Raw genomic sequence first — 16,594 nt, 5'->3', positions numbered from 1 at the left:
TCCGATTCTGTGTCTCCCTCTCTCTCTGCTCCTCCCCCACTCACACCCTGTCCCTGTCTCTCTCTCTCTCTCTCTCTCTCTCTCTCTCTCTCTCGGAGCCCGGAGCCTGCTTCCAATTCTGTGTCTCCCTCTCTCTCTGCTCCTCCCCCACTCACACCCTGTCTCTCTCTCTCTCTCTCTCTCTCTCTCTCTTTTTCAAAAATAAATAAACATTTTTAAAAATTTACAAAAGAAAAAAAAGTGTTTTCAGGACCCCACAGACCCAAGTGGGAATCCAGACATGCCGCCTTCCAGCGGACTGACCCCAGGCTGTTGCGCCTCAGTTTCCCCCATGAAATGGGGCAACGATGCCGGCTTCACGGCCAAAAAGGAAATGAGGCCGTGACACGCGCCTCCTCCCCAGGCCCCTCACCTGCCATCCTGGAGCCCGAGGCAGATGGTCGGATGCACTGCAGCTGAGGGCTCAGCGGCCACGTGGCTCTCGTCTCCGCTCTCCCCCTCCTCCGGCTCGGGAATGTACTCCATGCAGAGCACAGGGGCTGCCAGCGGGAAGGACTTGACCGTGCGCGGCGAGGGCCGGTTCAAGGAGAAGATCTCAACCTGGCCCCCTGCACCTTCCTGCCCGCCCCCGACCTGTGGCAGAGACCCGGAGAGGCCGTCAGGCACAATCGCCAGAGCAGGGACAGAGCTGGGCCCCCGCCCTCCCAGCGACGTGCCCCAAACTTCAACTTGTACTGAGGTTAGGCATTGGGAGGAGCATTCCACCCCCCTCCTGCCCCCACACGTCCTGCTGTCACTGGAGGTCATGCTTCCCCAGGTGCCATAGCAACAAGTTAGTCCAAACGAAATCAGTTAAGGAGCTAAGGTAGACTAAATACCAAGTCAGCTCTATTTCCCCATCTTTAGGGTGAATTTCAACCAACAAATAGTGAACATACATGTGCTCCTTCAAAATGTTCTTCTCTGTCTTGTTTACCATTCTACTTCTGTGTCACGCACAGTAGGCACTTAATACATACTTGCTGAATGGATGGACAGATGAATAAACGGATGGAAGCAAGGGATAGAAAAGTGGGTAGACAGATGAGCAGATGGATGGATAACTGTATGGATGAGTGGGTGGATGGATGGATGATTACACGGATAAGTGGATGGATAGATGGGTGGATGAGTATATGGCTGGCTGGCTGGTTGGATAGTTAGATGGTTGGTTGGATCGATGGATGGACAGATGGACGGATGGATGGATGATTGGCTGGATGGTTGGATGGTTGGATGGCTGGGTGGTTGGATGGATGGATGGTTGGATGGTTGGATGGGTGGTTGGATGATTGGTTGGATGGTTGGATGGTTGGATGGCTGGCCGGCTGGCTGGCTGGATGGATGGAAGGAAGGATGGATGGATGGATGGATGGATGGACGGCTGGATGGAGGGATGGATGGATGGATGGATGGATGGCCGGCTGGCTGGATGGATGGAAGGAAGGATGGATGGATGGATGGATGGATGGATGGATGGATGGATGGACGGCTGGATGGAGGGATGGATGGATGGATGGATGGATGGATGGATGGATGGAAAGATGGATGGATGGATGGATGGATAGATGGATGGATGGAAAGATGGATGGATGGATGGATGGATGGATGCTTGGATGAATATACCACATGCTAGAAACTGGGGAAACAGTGAGAAACAAATCACCCTCAGAGGACACTTGGGTTGGACTCTCAAGAGTGAGCCAGTGTTCCTGCCTGAGTGCCTAGATACAAGAATAAGCAGGAACTGGAAAGTGGCCAAAGGGGTGGGGAGGTGGAACCCCAGGCAGCCTATGGGAGAGCACAGGCTGCATCACAAGGAGCGTAAGGGGACCTATTTGAATTGAGAGAGGCTTTGCCAGGAATCCCAGGGGAAAAGAGGTGGGTGGGGATCTCTGCCAGAGATGAGCAACATCCAGCTCTGCTTCCTGACCCCCAGGGTAAAAGACCCTGACATCCAGGTACTCGGCACAGCTTTGTTCGTTTCCTTCATGGCACATGGCCATTTGCAACAGCCACGCTCACTTCTTCGTCACTTGGTCTTCTGTCGTCCCTGGTGAAGTCGCATGTGCCAACTGAGCCCAGCACAGAGGTTCCCAGGAAGACCCTCCTGGCCGAAGATGGACCTAACGGGGGCCAGCAGGCAGGCAGCACCCTCCAGCACCCCCTTCACGTCGCCACCCTCCCTGCTTCTGTCCTGAGGCCAGAATCCCTGGCTGGGTTCAGGAGTGACTTACCCAGAGGTAGCCCTGTGGAAGGGACGTGCTCACCGCCGAGAAACCCAGCAGGGGACAGCTGACAGGACTGTGGACCAGGGCCCCAAGCTGTGAAGACACACAAGGCACACACATCTGGCAGCAGGATCTCTGTCTGAACCACCACCTGTGGGGTTGTTAAGCCTGCAGATTCCCGGGCCCCATCAGGCCCCAAATGTGAATCCCTGAGGGGGATGGGGCCGGGAAAGCCCCATAGGATCTCCAGGCAGTTCCTATCCACTCACGTTTGACCAGCGCTCTTCTAGAACCTTCTGGCTAGGAGGCGCCCGAATGATGCTCTGGGGCAGCCACGGATTTCTCAGACTAAGCAACGTCCAGATAAGATTTGATGGCAACCACTGACACCCGCCACCCCCCAATTTCACAGATGGGGAACTGAGGCCCACAGAGGACACATGATTGCCCTAGGCCACGAGAAGATGAGTGCCAGGGCCCGGCCTGCGCCAGCCGCCCTCCTAGGTCTTCCTGAATCCTTCCAGAAAAGCACAGTGGAGGAGGGAAGGGGTGCTAGACATCTGATACTGCCCCACTCAACATCAGAACCCCTGTGCAGACGAGCTAGACCCGGCCAGTCCGTCTGTCCGGCCAGGGCAGCAGGGTGAGGAGATGGCCTGGCCCTGTCGTGGACGCTGCTGGAACCCGGGGCCAGCGGGAGGGGAAGGAGGCCAAGAAGGGACAGTTCAAGGGTCCCCACCTGCAACACTGCCACCATGGGACCTTTGCTGGGCAAGTGCTGCCCTCTGCTGGTGGTGAAGGCCCTGGCCCACCCCGGCCCTGTTGGGATGTTCGAACAAGATGTCCCATGGTTAAAGGTGAGGAAGCCCAAAGAGGTCGCCTCATCCAGTCCCCTCATTCAGAAGTCAGCACACTGAAGCTCAGGGGGTGGGCATGGGAGGCACATGACTGGCTCAAGGTCACATAGCACGTTAGCAGCAGAGTCAGGGCTGGAATTCAGAGTTCCAGCTCTCTGCCCAATGCCCTTCGCACTCTGGTTAATTCTACCCAGAGGCCAGGCCACCCTACTGGAGGCCTGGGCAGTCGCCAGCTCCCACCTCTGCACAGCTGGGAGCTCTAGAGGCTTCCCTCGCCCCGGCCCCCGGGCCCCCTCAGGCCCCTGCTCCCCAGTCGTTTTGCTTCATGGTAGGCCACACCCAGCTGAGGCCGCCCAGCACCCCCCTGCCAGGCTGCTGCTCCCGTCCTCACAGACGGGCACGGGGCAACCACAGCCCAGGCTCAGACGTTTCCATGGCAACTCCAGGGGGCCCAGAAGTCAGCCAAATAGAGTCCAGGTCCAAAGTGATGGCAAAAACTCAAATGGCTCGTTGGACGGGCAAGGCCCGGGACCCAGAAGTCCCACCTGTGCCAAGAAGCCAGCTCTCCCAAACCACGGTGCCCCGTGCAGTGCAGTGGAGAGCGGCTCGGGGCTGGGGAAGGAGACGGGCCATGGAGGCAGCCAGCCTGGGCTCTGGTCCCAGCTCAGCCGCTACCAGCTGGTGACCCCACAGGTCAGTTCGTCACGCTCACGGAGGCCCTGACATCTCATCAGGATGGTCGTGGGGACTGGAGAGGCAGACAAAAAAGCAGCGGCCGCTGCTGCTTACCAACAACCTCCTGTGTATCACCTTACCTCACGGGCAGGCCCAGGCCAGGAGGGGAGGGCTGTGGCAGGGCTGGGAGGCAGGGGAGTCCTGCCTAACGATGGCCAGGACAGAGGCTCTCAGCCAGCATGCTGAGGCCTAAGCAAGCCTGGAACAGACTCTCTGCAGGTCGGGGCCACAGCCCCGGCCCCCCCGAGGGGCTATGTCCTAGAGCACCTCAGTGCAGGGGGGCACCCCCACCCCTCTCCCCGAGCCCCTGCCCCCAGGTAAGGCTGCAGCTAACGGTGGGGACACCTTTGCACTGAACCCTCCAGGGACAGGCCCCCAGCCTGGATGGGTGCCGCCGGGGTGACCCCGCGGCCGTGACGCCTTCGGAAACCCTCCAGAACAGACGCCCGTGGGGCCCTAAATGTCCTTGGATCTTTGCTTCCATCTCTTGAACTCTGCACACACGCCCCGTGACATGCCTGCCAGTGCTCGGCGTGAAGCACGCTGCCGGCCAAGGTGGCATTCCCAGCATCACTCGGCTGGAGCTCAGGCCCAGGGACGGCTGTGCCCCAATGATGTCCCCTCGAGGAAGGTCTTGGTGTGGCCCAGCCTGGGCCCCAGCCACCCATCGGCACTGAGAGGAGAAACGCTCCTTCCTTCAGCCCCCATGTCCCTGCTCCTTTGACGGGGAGAACCCCACGCACGCCCTCATCCAGCTGGCAGGACATAGCACGGACCTCGTCCACACTGGGAGGGGGCTGGGGCCAGCGAGCGTTTTCCCGGAAGGCAGACTGAGTCCTGGGCTCCCAGGAGGCCAGCCGCAGAGCCCGAATCCTGGAGAGAGGCGGCGGGCCAGGAGGCCCAGACAGCGGCCAACACGCTCACATCTGTTGCCACGCTGGTTGGACAAGGCCCTGGCACTCCGGGCCCCTAATTCATCTGGCCGCCTGCACAGAGCTGATGGGGCGCATCTGCCCGGTCCGGGGTGGGAGGCAGGTGCAGGCGGAGCGGGAGGGTGTCTCGGGACCCAGCAGATGGGCACACGCAGGTTCTGGTATGTCCCTCAGGAGCTCCACAGGCTCACCGCCCCCGGAGATTCACTGGGGGTTCTCTTCGCTCCCACAGGGGGCTCCTCAGGAGGTGGCAGGCGGGGGGGGGGGGCTTGGAGGGGGCTAAGGATGCTCCCCAGCCTACACACCCCCAGGCCCTGAGGGCTCCACATAAGGAGTATGAGGCGGATGATGGCTCCCCAGACAGGTGGGGGTTTCTTTCAGGGAGGCCCTGGGAGCCGCAGCTTGTCTCAGACTTTACTACCCATGAATAGCCTGAGCCCTGGCAGTTGGGGAAAGGGGAAGGGGGGTTGGAAGGCACCCCAGATCAGCCTTCTCCGCAGGAGTCCTAGGACCAGATGAGCCACGGGCAGGGTGGACCCTGAACAGCCTGCACTCCATGGACTCTGCCCTTCTACCCCACCCCTGCCTGGCCCGAAAGGTAAGTGAGAACGCCCGCCATGCTGGGAAAGAGCTCACAAGACTCAGCAGGGCCTCCCCATGAATCAATAAATAATCAATCAATAAATAAAGGCCTACAAAGGCCGACTTCCCCAAGCCCTATAGAAATGAACAGCATCTGTCCTTCCCCCCGCCCCCCGCCAGAAATGTTTGGTGGGGGGACCGACGCCAGGGAAAACATCAGCCAAGGCCGTGAGAGGCAGGAAAAGCAGGATGGGGCATGAGTCAAGAAAACTCTCCTTCCCCAGTGGGCGTGGGCAAGCCCTGCCTCTGAGGGCAGCTGGGGGGACCAGAGTTAGCCGTGGAGAAGTGCCTCGAACAGAGCCGGGCACAGATGCCTCGCGAAAGGGCTTGTCACCATATTGTCGCTGCCGCTGCCCTGGCCGCTGCCCCCTCAGCAGCGCTGGGAAGCTCACCCGTCTCTCTCACTGCGCCCCTAAATCAGGCTGTGGCACGGGGAACGCACCCCCATCTCCCGACACCACTTGCGGGTACACAAGCCCAAGACCCGTCACGTCCCTCCTGCCCCCCTGGCCGCCCTCTAAACCCTCATCAGACCAGCCAGCCCTACGCCGGCACACTCCCCAAATGTGTCCCCGTGTCCCCTGCCCACTGCCTCCTCTGGGACCAGGACAAGAGGGAGGAGAGTGGGGCCGACACACTCCCACGTCGAAGGGAATATTATATATAACACAGTTTTGGGCAATAAAAATTAATGCCAAAAAACCCACAGTGAACAATCAGGGAGATTGAAATAAAGACAGCAACGGTCTCTGCCCTGGCACGACTGTGCCTCACCCTAATCCCCGCCTGTCACTCACCCAATAAATGAAGCCAAGCCAAGGTCACAATTTGCTGATTTGACTTTGTAAGTATTACCTTGAGAATTAGGATCAGGTGAGTTCTCGCTCCCCTTGCCCTAGTCCGGCCCTACCTCCACTTGTACCATGTCCTGCCACAGCTTGGCGGGACAACCCCCCCCCCCCCACCCCGGCCGCCAAGGTCCATATCGGTCTGTCTCTTGCCCCCTTCAGGAGCCACAGCTCACAACAGCCAGAGGAACCAGACGATCTTTCCAAAAGGTACATCAGATCGTGCCACTCCCCTGTGTGGAGCCATCCTTGGGGTTTCACTGTCCTGAGAACGAAACCCAAACCCGACAAGCCGGGAAAGCTGGCTGGCCCACCGTGCCCACATCAGACGTCATCAACAGCCTCTCCGCCCGGCTCCCCGAGCTGCAGCGGCCCAGGCTGTTCCTCTGAGCTGCCCTGTCTGTTTGGAATATTGTTCCCCTGGGCCCTCAAGGGACTGCAGCCTGCTTGCCGTTCAGGTCTCAGTTTAAAAGCCACTTCCTCCATGAGACCCTCCCTGCCCCCTCGTCATGGGGCCCCACCTCTGTATCCATCACAGCTGACTTATTTTCTCTATAACACACATCACTCTTCTGCGTTTCCCTGTGTTAGCCGGGGTGCCGCTGTCTGTCTCCAGGTTAAAAGCCACAGGAGGGTGGGGCCCTTGTATGTTTTGGTCACCACCATATACCCAGCGTCCAGCGCAGGGCCTGGCACACAGTAGGTGCTCAAAAATTACGTACAGAACAGACAAAAGAATGAGTGAATGAGTGAATGAATGAACGGACATCTCAAGGGCATGTATGCTTCGTGCCCCAGTCTACACCCCAGTGAGCTTGTCTCTTGGGGCTTATGTATCTGGGCCTAGGTCCCAAGCCTGCTCCCGCTCCCCAAAGCTCACATGACCCCCTCACCCAGGGAGGAGGACGGGCAGGGATCACTCCAGATGGAGGGGCCAGGACATCGGGGACGGAAGCCAGTGGAGCGAGCATCCGGGTGGTTAAGAACACGGGGGCTGGAATCAGGCGAAGCGGGTTTCCAATTCCTGCACCCATCACTACTGGCTGTGTTTTTAGAAACTCACGCCGCCTATCTGTGCCTTAGTTTCCTAACCCGTGAAACTAATCTAGAAACATCTATGCATGGGGTTCTTATAAATATAAAAACAAGAGAGTGGTGGCAAAGCGGGGGGGGGGGGGCGGAATACAGTAGGTGCTTGACAAATGGAGGCGTGGCGGCGGCAGCCAGAGACCAGCTCCCGGCTGGGGGCCTCATAAAGGGTCCAACCCACGGTCTGGCAGAGCCCCTTGGGCATATTCCGGCCTATCTTCTTAGCTGGAGTCGCACCATCAACTGATGAGATCACGGCTATTTGTTAGCTCAAAACCATGGAATTTTTCCATTCACCTGACCCACAGAAGGCGTCCATCCTCTTTGGTGGGAAAGCGGGCTCCTAGAGCAACAACAGGTCTTGACCGACTCCGTCAGCGAGAGGTGGGGAAGCCGGGAGTGCAGCCGGGCCCTCTCCAGCGGTGGGCACACCCTGGAAACTCTGGTTCCCCCAGGGGCCACCTTCGTGGTGGGCTCGGCCACATCCATTCCACACTCACCTGCAGGCTGAGGCCCCGGGGGGAGAAGGCAGGAATGCAGCAGGCCAGGATGGGGCACCAGAACGGCGCTCTGCTTTTCTTGTCCTCGTCCGGACACAGCCAGCCCGGCTGGTTCTCCTCCCCTACAGCAAGAGGAAGGAGGTGGGTCAAGCTGGTCAGGACCCCGCAAAGCCCAGGGGGCCGCCCCCAGCCCCACGCCTGCCCAGCCAAGAGGAAAGGTGACCTCACTCCATGGTCATGTCTGTGGGTCCCGAGCAGCGACTCGGGGAACCTAAGGCTTGGGTCCTGGAGACGAGAAAAGGGTTTCAAAAAGCATGTGACGCTGAGCACAGTCCCCAGGCCCTGCTGCCTTCACTGAGAGCTTCTGGACATGCTTCTAGAGGTGGGAGACGACCCCCCAAACAGGCTGAAAGATGATGCAGCCATGCCGCTCTCTGCCTGACTCTGAGGATGACGGTCAAGACAGGAGGATGACTCCCTCCTGCTTCCTTTGAGACCTACCCTGAGTCCCGGGTGGTCATCTGCCTCCAAGTCCCCAGGCCAGCTGGACACTGAGGCCCCGACCCTGGACTCACATCTGGACACCACTGCACTCACATCTGCCAAACTACACCCTGCCACGTCTCCTCCCCATGGGTCAGGGCTCCCTCACACGGCACCACCTCCAAGAAGTCCTCCCTGACCACCCTGCCTACGATGGCCCCCTCTCTCGGAAACCGGTTCTAAAGACCACATCGTATTTCCCGCATCGCCTCACCTCAATCTAAAATCATTTTGTCTGTTTCCTGGTTTATGGTCTGTCTCCTTAGGTCTCTGGAACGTGACCTCGAGGCAGCAAGACCTGGTCTGTCTTGTTTGCCACGGTCTCCCTGGCACCCAGCGCGCTGGAATGCTCCGCGAGCACGGATGGATGGGGTGAATGAAAAGCGGGGGCGGCGGGGGGGGGGGGCGGTTAGCGAGCAGGTGGAACTCTCCCTGCACAGGAGCCCAACCTTCTTTGCACCCCATGTGGGCTCCCTGCACAAGAGCCCAACCTTCTTTGCACCCCATGTGCACGCCCCATGTGGACAGCAGGGGCACGGCATGGTGGAGACACCTACAGCGTGTCCACGTGCAGGCACGTGCCAGGTGCTACAGACACGTTCCCAGGCCTCGCTTTCACAACAATCGAGCACAATCAGGATCACGATGTTCGCTTTAAGGGCAACGGCGCCGAGAGCGACCCTTGGGGATTAGGTAACGGGCTAGGTCACGTGCATGGCCTGGTGGCAGAGTCCAGGTGGGGACCTGGGTCTGAACGACACAAATGCCATCTCCCAGCAACCAGCCCCCCGCTGAGGCCCATGGGTATCACCGACCCTGGACAGCCAGGAGGTAGCTCTGCCCTGGAGAGGGAGAGCCAGAGGCACAGGACACGGTGCCCCAGGGGACAGGGGCCACTGAACGCAACGCCAGCAGGCTGAGCTTCGGGCCTGGGAGGAGAGATCTTCTGCAGAAGGGTTGTGACGGCAGCCATCCCCACCCACGAGTCCACTCAGCGGCAAGGAGGAAGCTGGAACCCGGGCCCACCCTGGACCGGCCAAGCAAGGGTCAGCTCAGCCCCACGGGGCCCACCAGCCAGGCGGGTTTCCCGTGCTCACTGCTGTCCCCTACAGTCGTCCCCCCCCCAACCCACCCACGACAGCCAGAGCCATCCCACTGAACTTCCAGTGGACCTCGCCATTCCCGCATGCATCGAGTCCCATCCACTTGGAGTAAAATCCAGCCCTTCCAGAACTGTGGGGACACTCCTTCCCTCCCAGCCTCCTCCCTCGGTCACAGGCTCCACTGCCCTAGGCTCTCCTCAGCAACTCAGACAGGCCCAGGATGTTCCCTCCACCTGGAAAGCTGTCCTCTGCCCTCCAGGCCTGGCTCCTCCCCTCCTGTCACCTTCTGGGAGCAGCCCTAAGTGACCATCACCGTCCCCTGTCCCTCCATCACCTGCCATCTCAGCCCCTGGTCTGTCGTGGCCCTTAACACAGTTTCTGGCGCTTTTACTGACTTGCCTCTTTTTTCCTCTGTGTGCATAAATGTGTGTGCATGCGTGTGTGCACGTGTGTGCGCATGCGTGTGTACCTCCATAAGTGTGGGTGTGCGTGCGTGTGTGCATGCGTGTGTACCTACATAAGTGTGTGCGTGGGAGTGTGTGTGGGAGTGTGTGTGTGCACGTGTGTGTGTGCATGTGTGAGTGTACCTATATAAGTGTGTGGGCGGAAGTGTGTGTACAGGAGTGTGTGTGCGTGAGTGTGTGTGCGCGGGAGTGTGTGTGTGCGGGAGTGTGTGTGTGAGTGTGTGCGGGAGTGTGTGTGTGCATGAGTGTGTGCACAAGTCTGTGCGCATGCGTGTGTACCTGCGTAAGTGTAGGTGTGGGTGTGCGTGCACGTGTGCATGCACGTGTGTGCATGAGTGTGTACCTACACAAGTGTGCGTGAGTGGGTGTGCGTGCACGAGTGTGTGCGTGTTTGTGCGCATGTGTGCCCACGGGCTCCCCGACTACGCCTGTGTTCTGTGTGAGGTATGTCAGTCGTACCTCAATAAAGTGGCTTTTAAAAATGCCACCGCCACCACAGAAAGGTGGCGTCTCCGTGTGGGTCACGGCGAGAGCAGCTGGGACGAGGTGGCAGGTGACGATGCTGGTCCAAGACATCCGTCAATGTCGGGCATCACCACGTGCGCAACCTGCTTCGCCAGAGGCGCCAGCCCTCGGCCCCACTGGCTCCTGGAGGCGGAGTCCAACGAAGCCGGATCCCGTCACTGAGGAGACGAGGCCACCACGGAAAGGCCAACTACGGCACGGCCCAGGCACCCTCACAACAGTGCCGACGTGCACCACACGGCACGGTTTACAAGGCTCTGCCCCGCGTGAGGCTTCGTTTCGTCCTTGGGGCCGCCAGGAGCGGTCGGTGATCGCGTCCCCCTCCTACCCCGGAGGGGACCGGAGGCCAGGGGGAGAAGCCCAACGCTGGGCCCAGGAGGCAGGGGACCGACCGGCGGGGGCACCCTGCCTGGGCCCGCAGCACGGGGTGTGACAGCCCAGACGGCCCGCCCTGCGGGGCAGCCGCCTCCGCCTCGGCAGGGGACATCACCACACGGCGTCCTGGACAAGTCCCCGGCCAGCGACAAACGAAGATAGATGGGACTCGAGTCCGCCCTGCTCTCAAGGAGCTTACGGTCACGCAGCCCCCCACCCAGGCCCCACGAGAGCCCTGCAGGCCGCTCAAACCGACCGCCACCCCCCCCCCCGCCCGGAGCTCCAGCTCCTTCCGGGAGCTCAGCCTGTGAACATCAACCCTTCCCCCCATGCCCACGGCCCACCGAGTCCCGGCAATTTATTATTATATATTTTTTTAATGATCTGACCTTCTCCTTCCAGATGGTGCCTTCCCTGCCTGCGATCGCGAACGTTAAAAGAAAATGGAGTTGTTGCTCCCCATCTGCCACTGCCATTGTTCCTGTCACAAAACCAGAGCGGCTGAGACCAAATTAGAAGGCTGTTGCGGTCGAAAATTGAGAGCCCGCTCGGGATAAGTGACATTAAGAACTGGCGGCATCGGCAAGGCCTCGAGTTCCAACCGACATTAAGTGGGGGCTTATTTAGAGCCCAGCTCTGTTCGTCGGCACCCACCGAACACGAGAGCACCCCAGGGGGCAGCGGGGGGGAGCTCCGGGGCTGGAGGCCACGTCCCTTTCCACTCCCCCCACCTCACAACCCCACCCTCCGCCGGAGGCCGACTCTGCCAGGAAGCCCCTGGCAGATCCCCCAGCCGCCTCCGGCTCGCTGTGCGACACAGAGCAGACACTTAACCTCTCTGAGTCTGTGGCCTCATCTGGAGGATGGGGGAAATGACTCCAGCCATCCAGTGTCATCGTGAGCGCTGGGAAGAAAGGATTTGATGCCTGGCATGTGCCAGGCCTGCAGGAAATGAAGCTCACGGAGATCACCGTCCCCGAGGGGAGGAGTCTACGGGTATGCTCGAGGGCGGCCACCCCGCCTCCACCATGCTGAGCCCCCGGCCCCGCCCTGCTTCTCTACCCCAACCTGCCCCCAAAGCCTTCCTGCGCTCATTCCCAGCGCTGTGCCTATCCTGCCACCACCAGCCCCAGGGGGACAGGCCGGACCACTCTTCTCTACTTTCCAAATCCGAGGCTGCCCTCAAGGCCCTCTTATGCCCTCGAGGCCCTCTCATGCCACGGAGATGCTGCTGGCCGCAGTCACGGACGTGGGGGCCGGTGGGACCTCGGCACCCCTCTTTTCCCAATACCCCCCATCGTGCCCCAAGAGAGGCACGGAGAGACACTGGTGCCCCGGAGAGACACTGGTGCCCCGAGAGGCCAGGTGAATGGCCGTGCTCAGCCAGCTGGGCTAATACCCCTCCAGAGGGCAGACCCGAGGGCTGGGGCAGGTCCCGGCGCCCGCCTCTGCACTGGTTGAGGGTTAGTGGAGATGAGAGTTCAGCACGCGGCCTGGGCCACGCTCAGGATCCTTCACTGGCTCGCAGTCAGGTGGAACAGAGGCCGGGTAGAAACCAGATCAGGATGCTGTCCAGCTCTCACTGCCACGAGGAACAGCCGCCCGTCCCATCCAGAGTTTAAGTTCCACGCACCTGGCCCTGGTGTTCTGGAAATGCGGCCCGTTCTTCCACCTGCCTGCTTCTCGCCCCATCAGTCATCAGCTCTGGTCACCACAGGACCTTTGCACTTGCTCTTCAGAAGCCTAGACTGCTTCGGCTTCGGATGTCACCTCCTCAGAGGCCCTCCCTGACGGCAGCCCTGGCCCCGGGCTCAGTGACCGTCATGCCGCCCAGCTGTGTCCCCTAAACAGCACCGTCTCCCCCTGTTGATTTGCCCCTCGTGTAATATCTGTCTGCCCCTCATAAATTATAGGTTCTGTCCGTGAGGACGAGGGCTGGAAAGTTAACCAAGTCAGACGCAGCGAGGAGTGGGGGCCCAGGCCATGCCTTCGAGGATGTACCCTGAGAACCTGGCGGCAGCCGGCAGCCTGCCCAGCCTGGGTCCTCTGGGAAGGGGAGAATAAGGACTGTGGTAGGAGAGGCCCCAGGGGTCCGTGGGGTGGAAAAGCCAGGAATACAGCATTTGGAGGGCTTCAGGTGAGGGGACACGGGAAGGTGGAACCAGAAGCCCGCAGCCATGCCTCTCCCTCCTCTGGGGGAAAGAGGTCCCAGCTCTTTTCTGGAGCCTTTACGAATAGGAAACTAATTGGCAGAGGGTGGGAAGGTGTCCCACCCCCGTTCTGTGCTGAATCGTATGCGACCTCAGCCCGGTCACTTCCCCGTCTAGGCGACGCGGGTGCCCCCCGTCCTCAGAGTTTCTTCCACGTGCCAGGTGCTGGCCTCCCCGAATATGCACAAGAGCCCCGTGAGGGCACTGGCTTTATCCCCCCTTTCTGGTGGAGACAGGCCTCTGAAGGCTCAATCACCGGCCCAGGATCGCAGAGCTGGTAAAGGGACAGAACTGGGAAATGAAAGCCAGGCAGCCCAGATCCATTTCACAAGGCCCGAAGATCCCAAAATGTAAGAGGGGACAGGACCACGGGAGCTCCAGTCCAAGTTACCAGGAGGGAGCCTGCCTTTCCCCAGAGCGCACGGCACAGTGGGGGCCCCACTGGGATGTGAAACGGGTCCCCAGATGCCCCGGGGCACCCTGGCCTTTCCTCCCAAGGGGCAGAACTGACCCCTCCCCCCCCCCCCCCCCCCCCCCCCCCCCCCCCCCCCCCCACGCTGAATCCCAGCCACCCCCATTCCGGTCCTCTCCTTTCTCAACGTGCAGTGGAGTGTGATCTCCCTACGTGGTAGTCAGGAAAAGAGGAAGACGGGGGAAAAAATGAAAGGAATCACATCCTTGGTGAATAAATGTTTTTAACATATTCTATTACTAACAGGCTCGTATTATCCCCCACCCCACCCAACCAGGCACTGCAGATAAAAAAAAAAAAAAAACTGGCAAAATAAAAGGAACAAATTATTCAAGCCCAGGGGAACCCAGGCATTCAAATAAGATTTCAAATGACTCTCCTTCCATTAAAACTTTTGCTGCAGTGAAACCGCGTGGAGATAAAGCGGCTGAGCGTCACAGGCAGCTGAGACAGGAGAGGCTCACCCCGTTCACCCGTCTCCCTCCGACGCCAAGCCCAAGCCCCACCCAGCAAAGCAGCAGGAGACCGACCCGCCTTTAGAGCAGGTGTAAAATCGACCGAAGTGCTCCGCGGGCCTGCGGGGGAGGCACGTCAGCCTTCCTGGGGCGAGCGTTCCCACAGCGGGGCTGGCTCTGCTTGAAATCCTCTCTCCTCCCTCCGCAGCCCTGCTGGTCACCCAGAAACATCCAGCGGAGGCCTGTGCCGCATCAGCAACAGATCCAAGAAGGGACTGGCTCCCCCAGAGCAACCATCTCCTCCCCATTCCCTCCCGCCTCCACATGCCCTCTGGGCCCAGCAGGCAGAGTGATCCACTCAAGTGGAACCCAGCTCAGGGGGCTGTCCAGCTCTCACTGCCACGAGGAACAGCGCCCGTCCCATGCAGAGTTTAAGTTCCACGCACCTGGCCCTGGTGTTCTGGAAATGCGGCCCGTTCTTCCACCTGCCTGCTTCTCTCCCCATCAGTCATCAGCTCTGGTCACCACAGGACCTTTGCACTTGCTCTTCAGAAGCCTAGACTGCTTCGGCTTCGGATGTCGCCTCCTCAGAGGCCCTCCCTGACGGCAGCCCTGGCCCCCGGGCTCGGTGACAGTCATGCCGCCCAGCTGTGTCCCCTAAACAGCACCGCCTCCCCCTGTTCATGTGTCCCTCGTGTAATATCTGTCTGCCCCTCATAAATTATAGTTTCCTTGACAGCAGAGATCTTTCAGTTTTCGTCACTGCTCTGTCCCCCCAGGCCTAAACTCACAGTGAAGACTCACTCAATATTTTTGAATTGATGAAAGCCAGTGACAAAGGCCCTAACCTCTTCCCAGAAATGTTTCAAAGCCTAGAAAAAGATCACTAGAAACGACAACCAACAATGAGAAAGCAAACAACAACAACAAAAACGTCTCTGCTACCGGCCGGAAGCAGCAAATAGGAATCCAGTGCGTCACAAGATATAGTAGTGCTGAATGACAAGGACCCAGGCCTTTTGTCAATTCACAACGAGGACAAAGAAAGTAAGGACAACTTAACACATGGGTTTTGCAGACAGAAACTCTCCAACGTGAGAAGGCAGAGAGACAACGGTCCAGACTGGGCTCTGGGGGCCAAGGGCCCAGGGTCTGAACCCCAGCTCGGCCCCTTCCTTCTAGGCGAGCTCGGGCAAGTCCCTGGCCCTCTCTGGGCCTCAGAACCCTCTCCGGTAAAAGGGGGATCACGACAGACCTGCCTCCTAGGGTCATCGTCAGTGTGAAATGAAAGAGTTGTGTGTAAAATGCGCAGAAAGATGCCCCAGAGGAAACGCTGTCCACACGTGTCTGGTATTTACCTACGTGGTCATCGCAGGGGGAGTAGGAGAAAGAGATCACAAGGAGGTCCTGCTTGAGGATCAGTTTAATCTCACCTGCACCGTGCGGCGTTTTTCTTTTGGTAGCAGCTTTACCGAGACAGAAGGGGGTGACCACGAAACCGCCCTTCTCTAGTGTTGACGTCACTGGTTTCCAGCACGTTCGGAGTGGAGCGACCATCACCACTACCTACTTCTACAACATTGTCGTCACCCCCCCCCCACCAAAAGAAACCCCCTCAGCAGCCACGCTCCAACCGCCCTCCCCCAGGTCATTTATATGGTGAACGGCCATCACTTGATAGATGGGGAAACTGAGGCTCAGAGAGGAGCAGTGGCTTGTCCAGGGTTACGAGGCAAAGCCTCAGCGCTCAGAACTGGCTCCGGTATTTCTCCACCGCACGACCTCCCTCCAACTCAGAAGCCCCCCACCCCCACGTGCACACACACACACACACACGCACACACACACACACACGCACACACACACACACCCCCAGGCCTCCCGGCTCCCATTCCTGTCTCCTGCGGCCCTCTCCCCGGGCCTTTACTCACGGAGTCCAATCTTGGCCAGGTGCAACCTGTTGACCCAGGAGATCTTGCTCAGGGGGTTGGGGGTGATGAAGACCACCATGAAGCTGATGGGGCGGCCAGATCTGCGGCAAGAGGGTGACGAGCGTGAGTGAGTGTCCACAGCGAGCACCCAGCTCTTCCCTCGACCACGCGCACTCGCAGTGGCACTGACTCTGCTCGGAGCACCGAAGCGTGGCCAGAAAGGCTGGCGGCCGGCAAAGCCGAGGTCTCCTGGGGGAGGGGTCCCTCCACCCACCGTGGCCCCGGAATGGAGGTCCCTCCCCAAGGCGATCAGGCCGCGTTCCGCAGCCCAGCCTCCAGCACCTGCCCTGCCCGGGCTCCCCGGTCAGCTCTCCACGGGCCTGTCAGACACACAAGCACGTCCGACCGGGAGCCCGTGCAGGCAGGAAAGGGCCCTCTCGGACTCCCAGGACCGGGCACAGTGTGGGTATCCGGCAGACATTTGTGGAATGGACGCACGAGTGAATGAAGCCGTGAATGAATGAGGTTGTGCCCAGGCTTGGGCAGCTAGGGGCCGCTGTTGTCACAACACTGTCCCCTCACCTTGGAGCCGCGCCCTCAGAGTCCTCTGGGGCAGGCTCTCCGCCAGGAGCCATCCCGGGAG

General features: G+C 59.7%; 1 protein-coding gene across 10 annotated transcripts in view; it reads right to left on the bottom strand.

Annotated features, from left to right (window-relative positions):
• Window positions 1-16,594, bottom strand: part of ARHGEF10L (Rho guanine nucleotide exchange factor 10 like) — a 144,160-nt gene that overhangs the window by 38,747 nt on the left and 88,819 nt on the right. For all 10 annotated transcript variants that reach the window (XM_042993796.1, XM_042993797.1, XM_042993798.1 and 7 more), the window contains 4 exons: window positions 15,952-16,052; window positions 7,874-7,995; window positions 2,277-2,363; window positions 413-633 (listed from right to left, as the gene is read on the bottom strand). In XM_042993796.1, the coding sequence (XP_042849730.1) occupies window positions 413-633; window positions 2,277-2,363; window positions 7,874-7,995; window positions 15,952-16,052 (531 nt within the window). The remainder of the gene's footprint in view (window positions 1-412; window positions 634-2,276; window positions 2,364-7,873; window positions 7,996-15,951; window positions 16,053-16,594) is intronic.

This window comes from Panthera tigris, chromosome C1, assembly GCF_018350195.1.
Source record: "Panthera tigris isolate Pti1 chromosome C1, P.tigris_Pti1_mat1.1, whole genome shotgun sequence".
NCBI classification, from domain to species: domain Eukaryota; kingdom Metazoa; phylum Chordata; class Mammalia; order Carnivora; family Felidae; genus Panthera; species Panthera tigris.
Note: the sequence above shows the minus strand (reverse complement) of the source record. Positions and strands in the feature narration are given on the sequence as shown.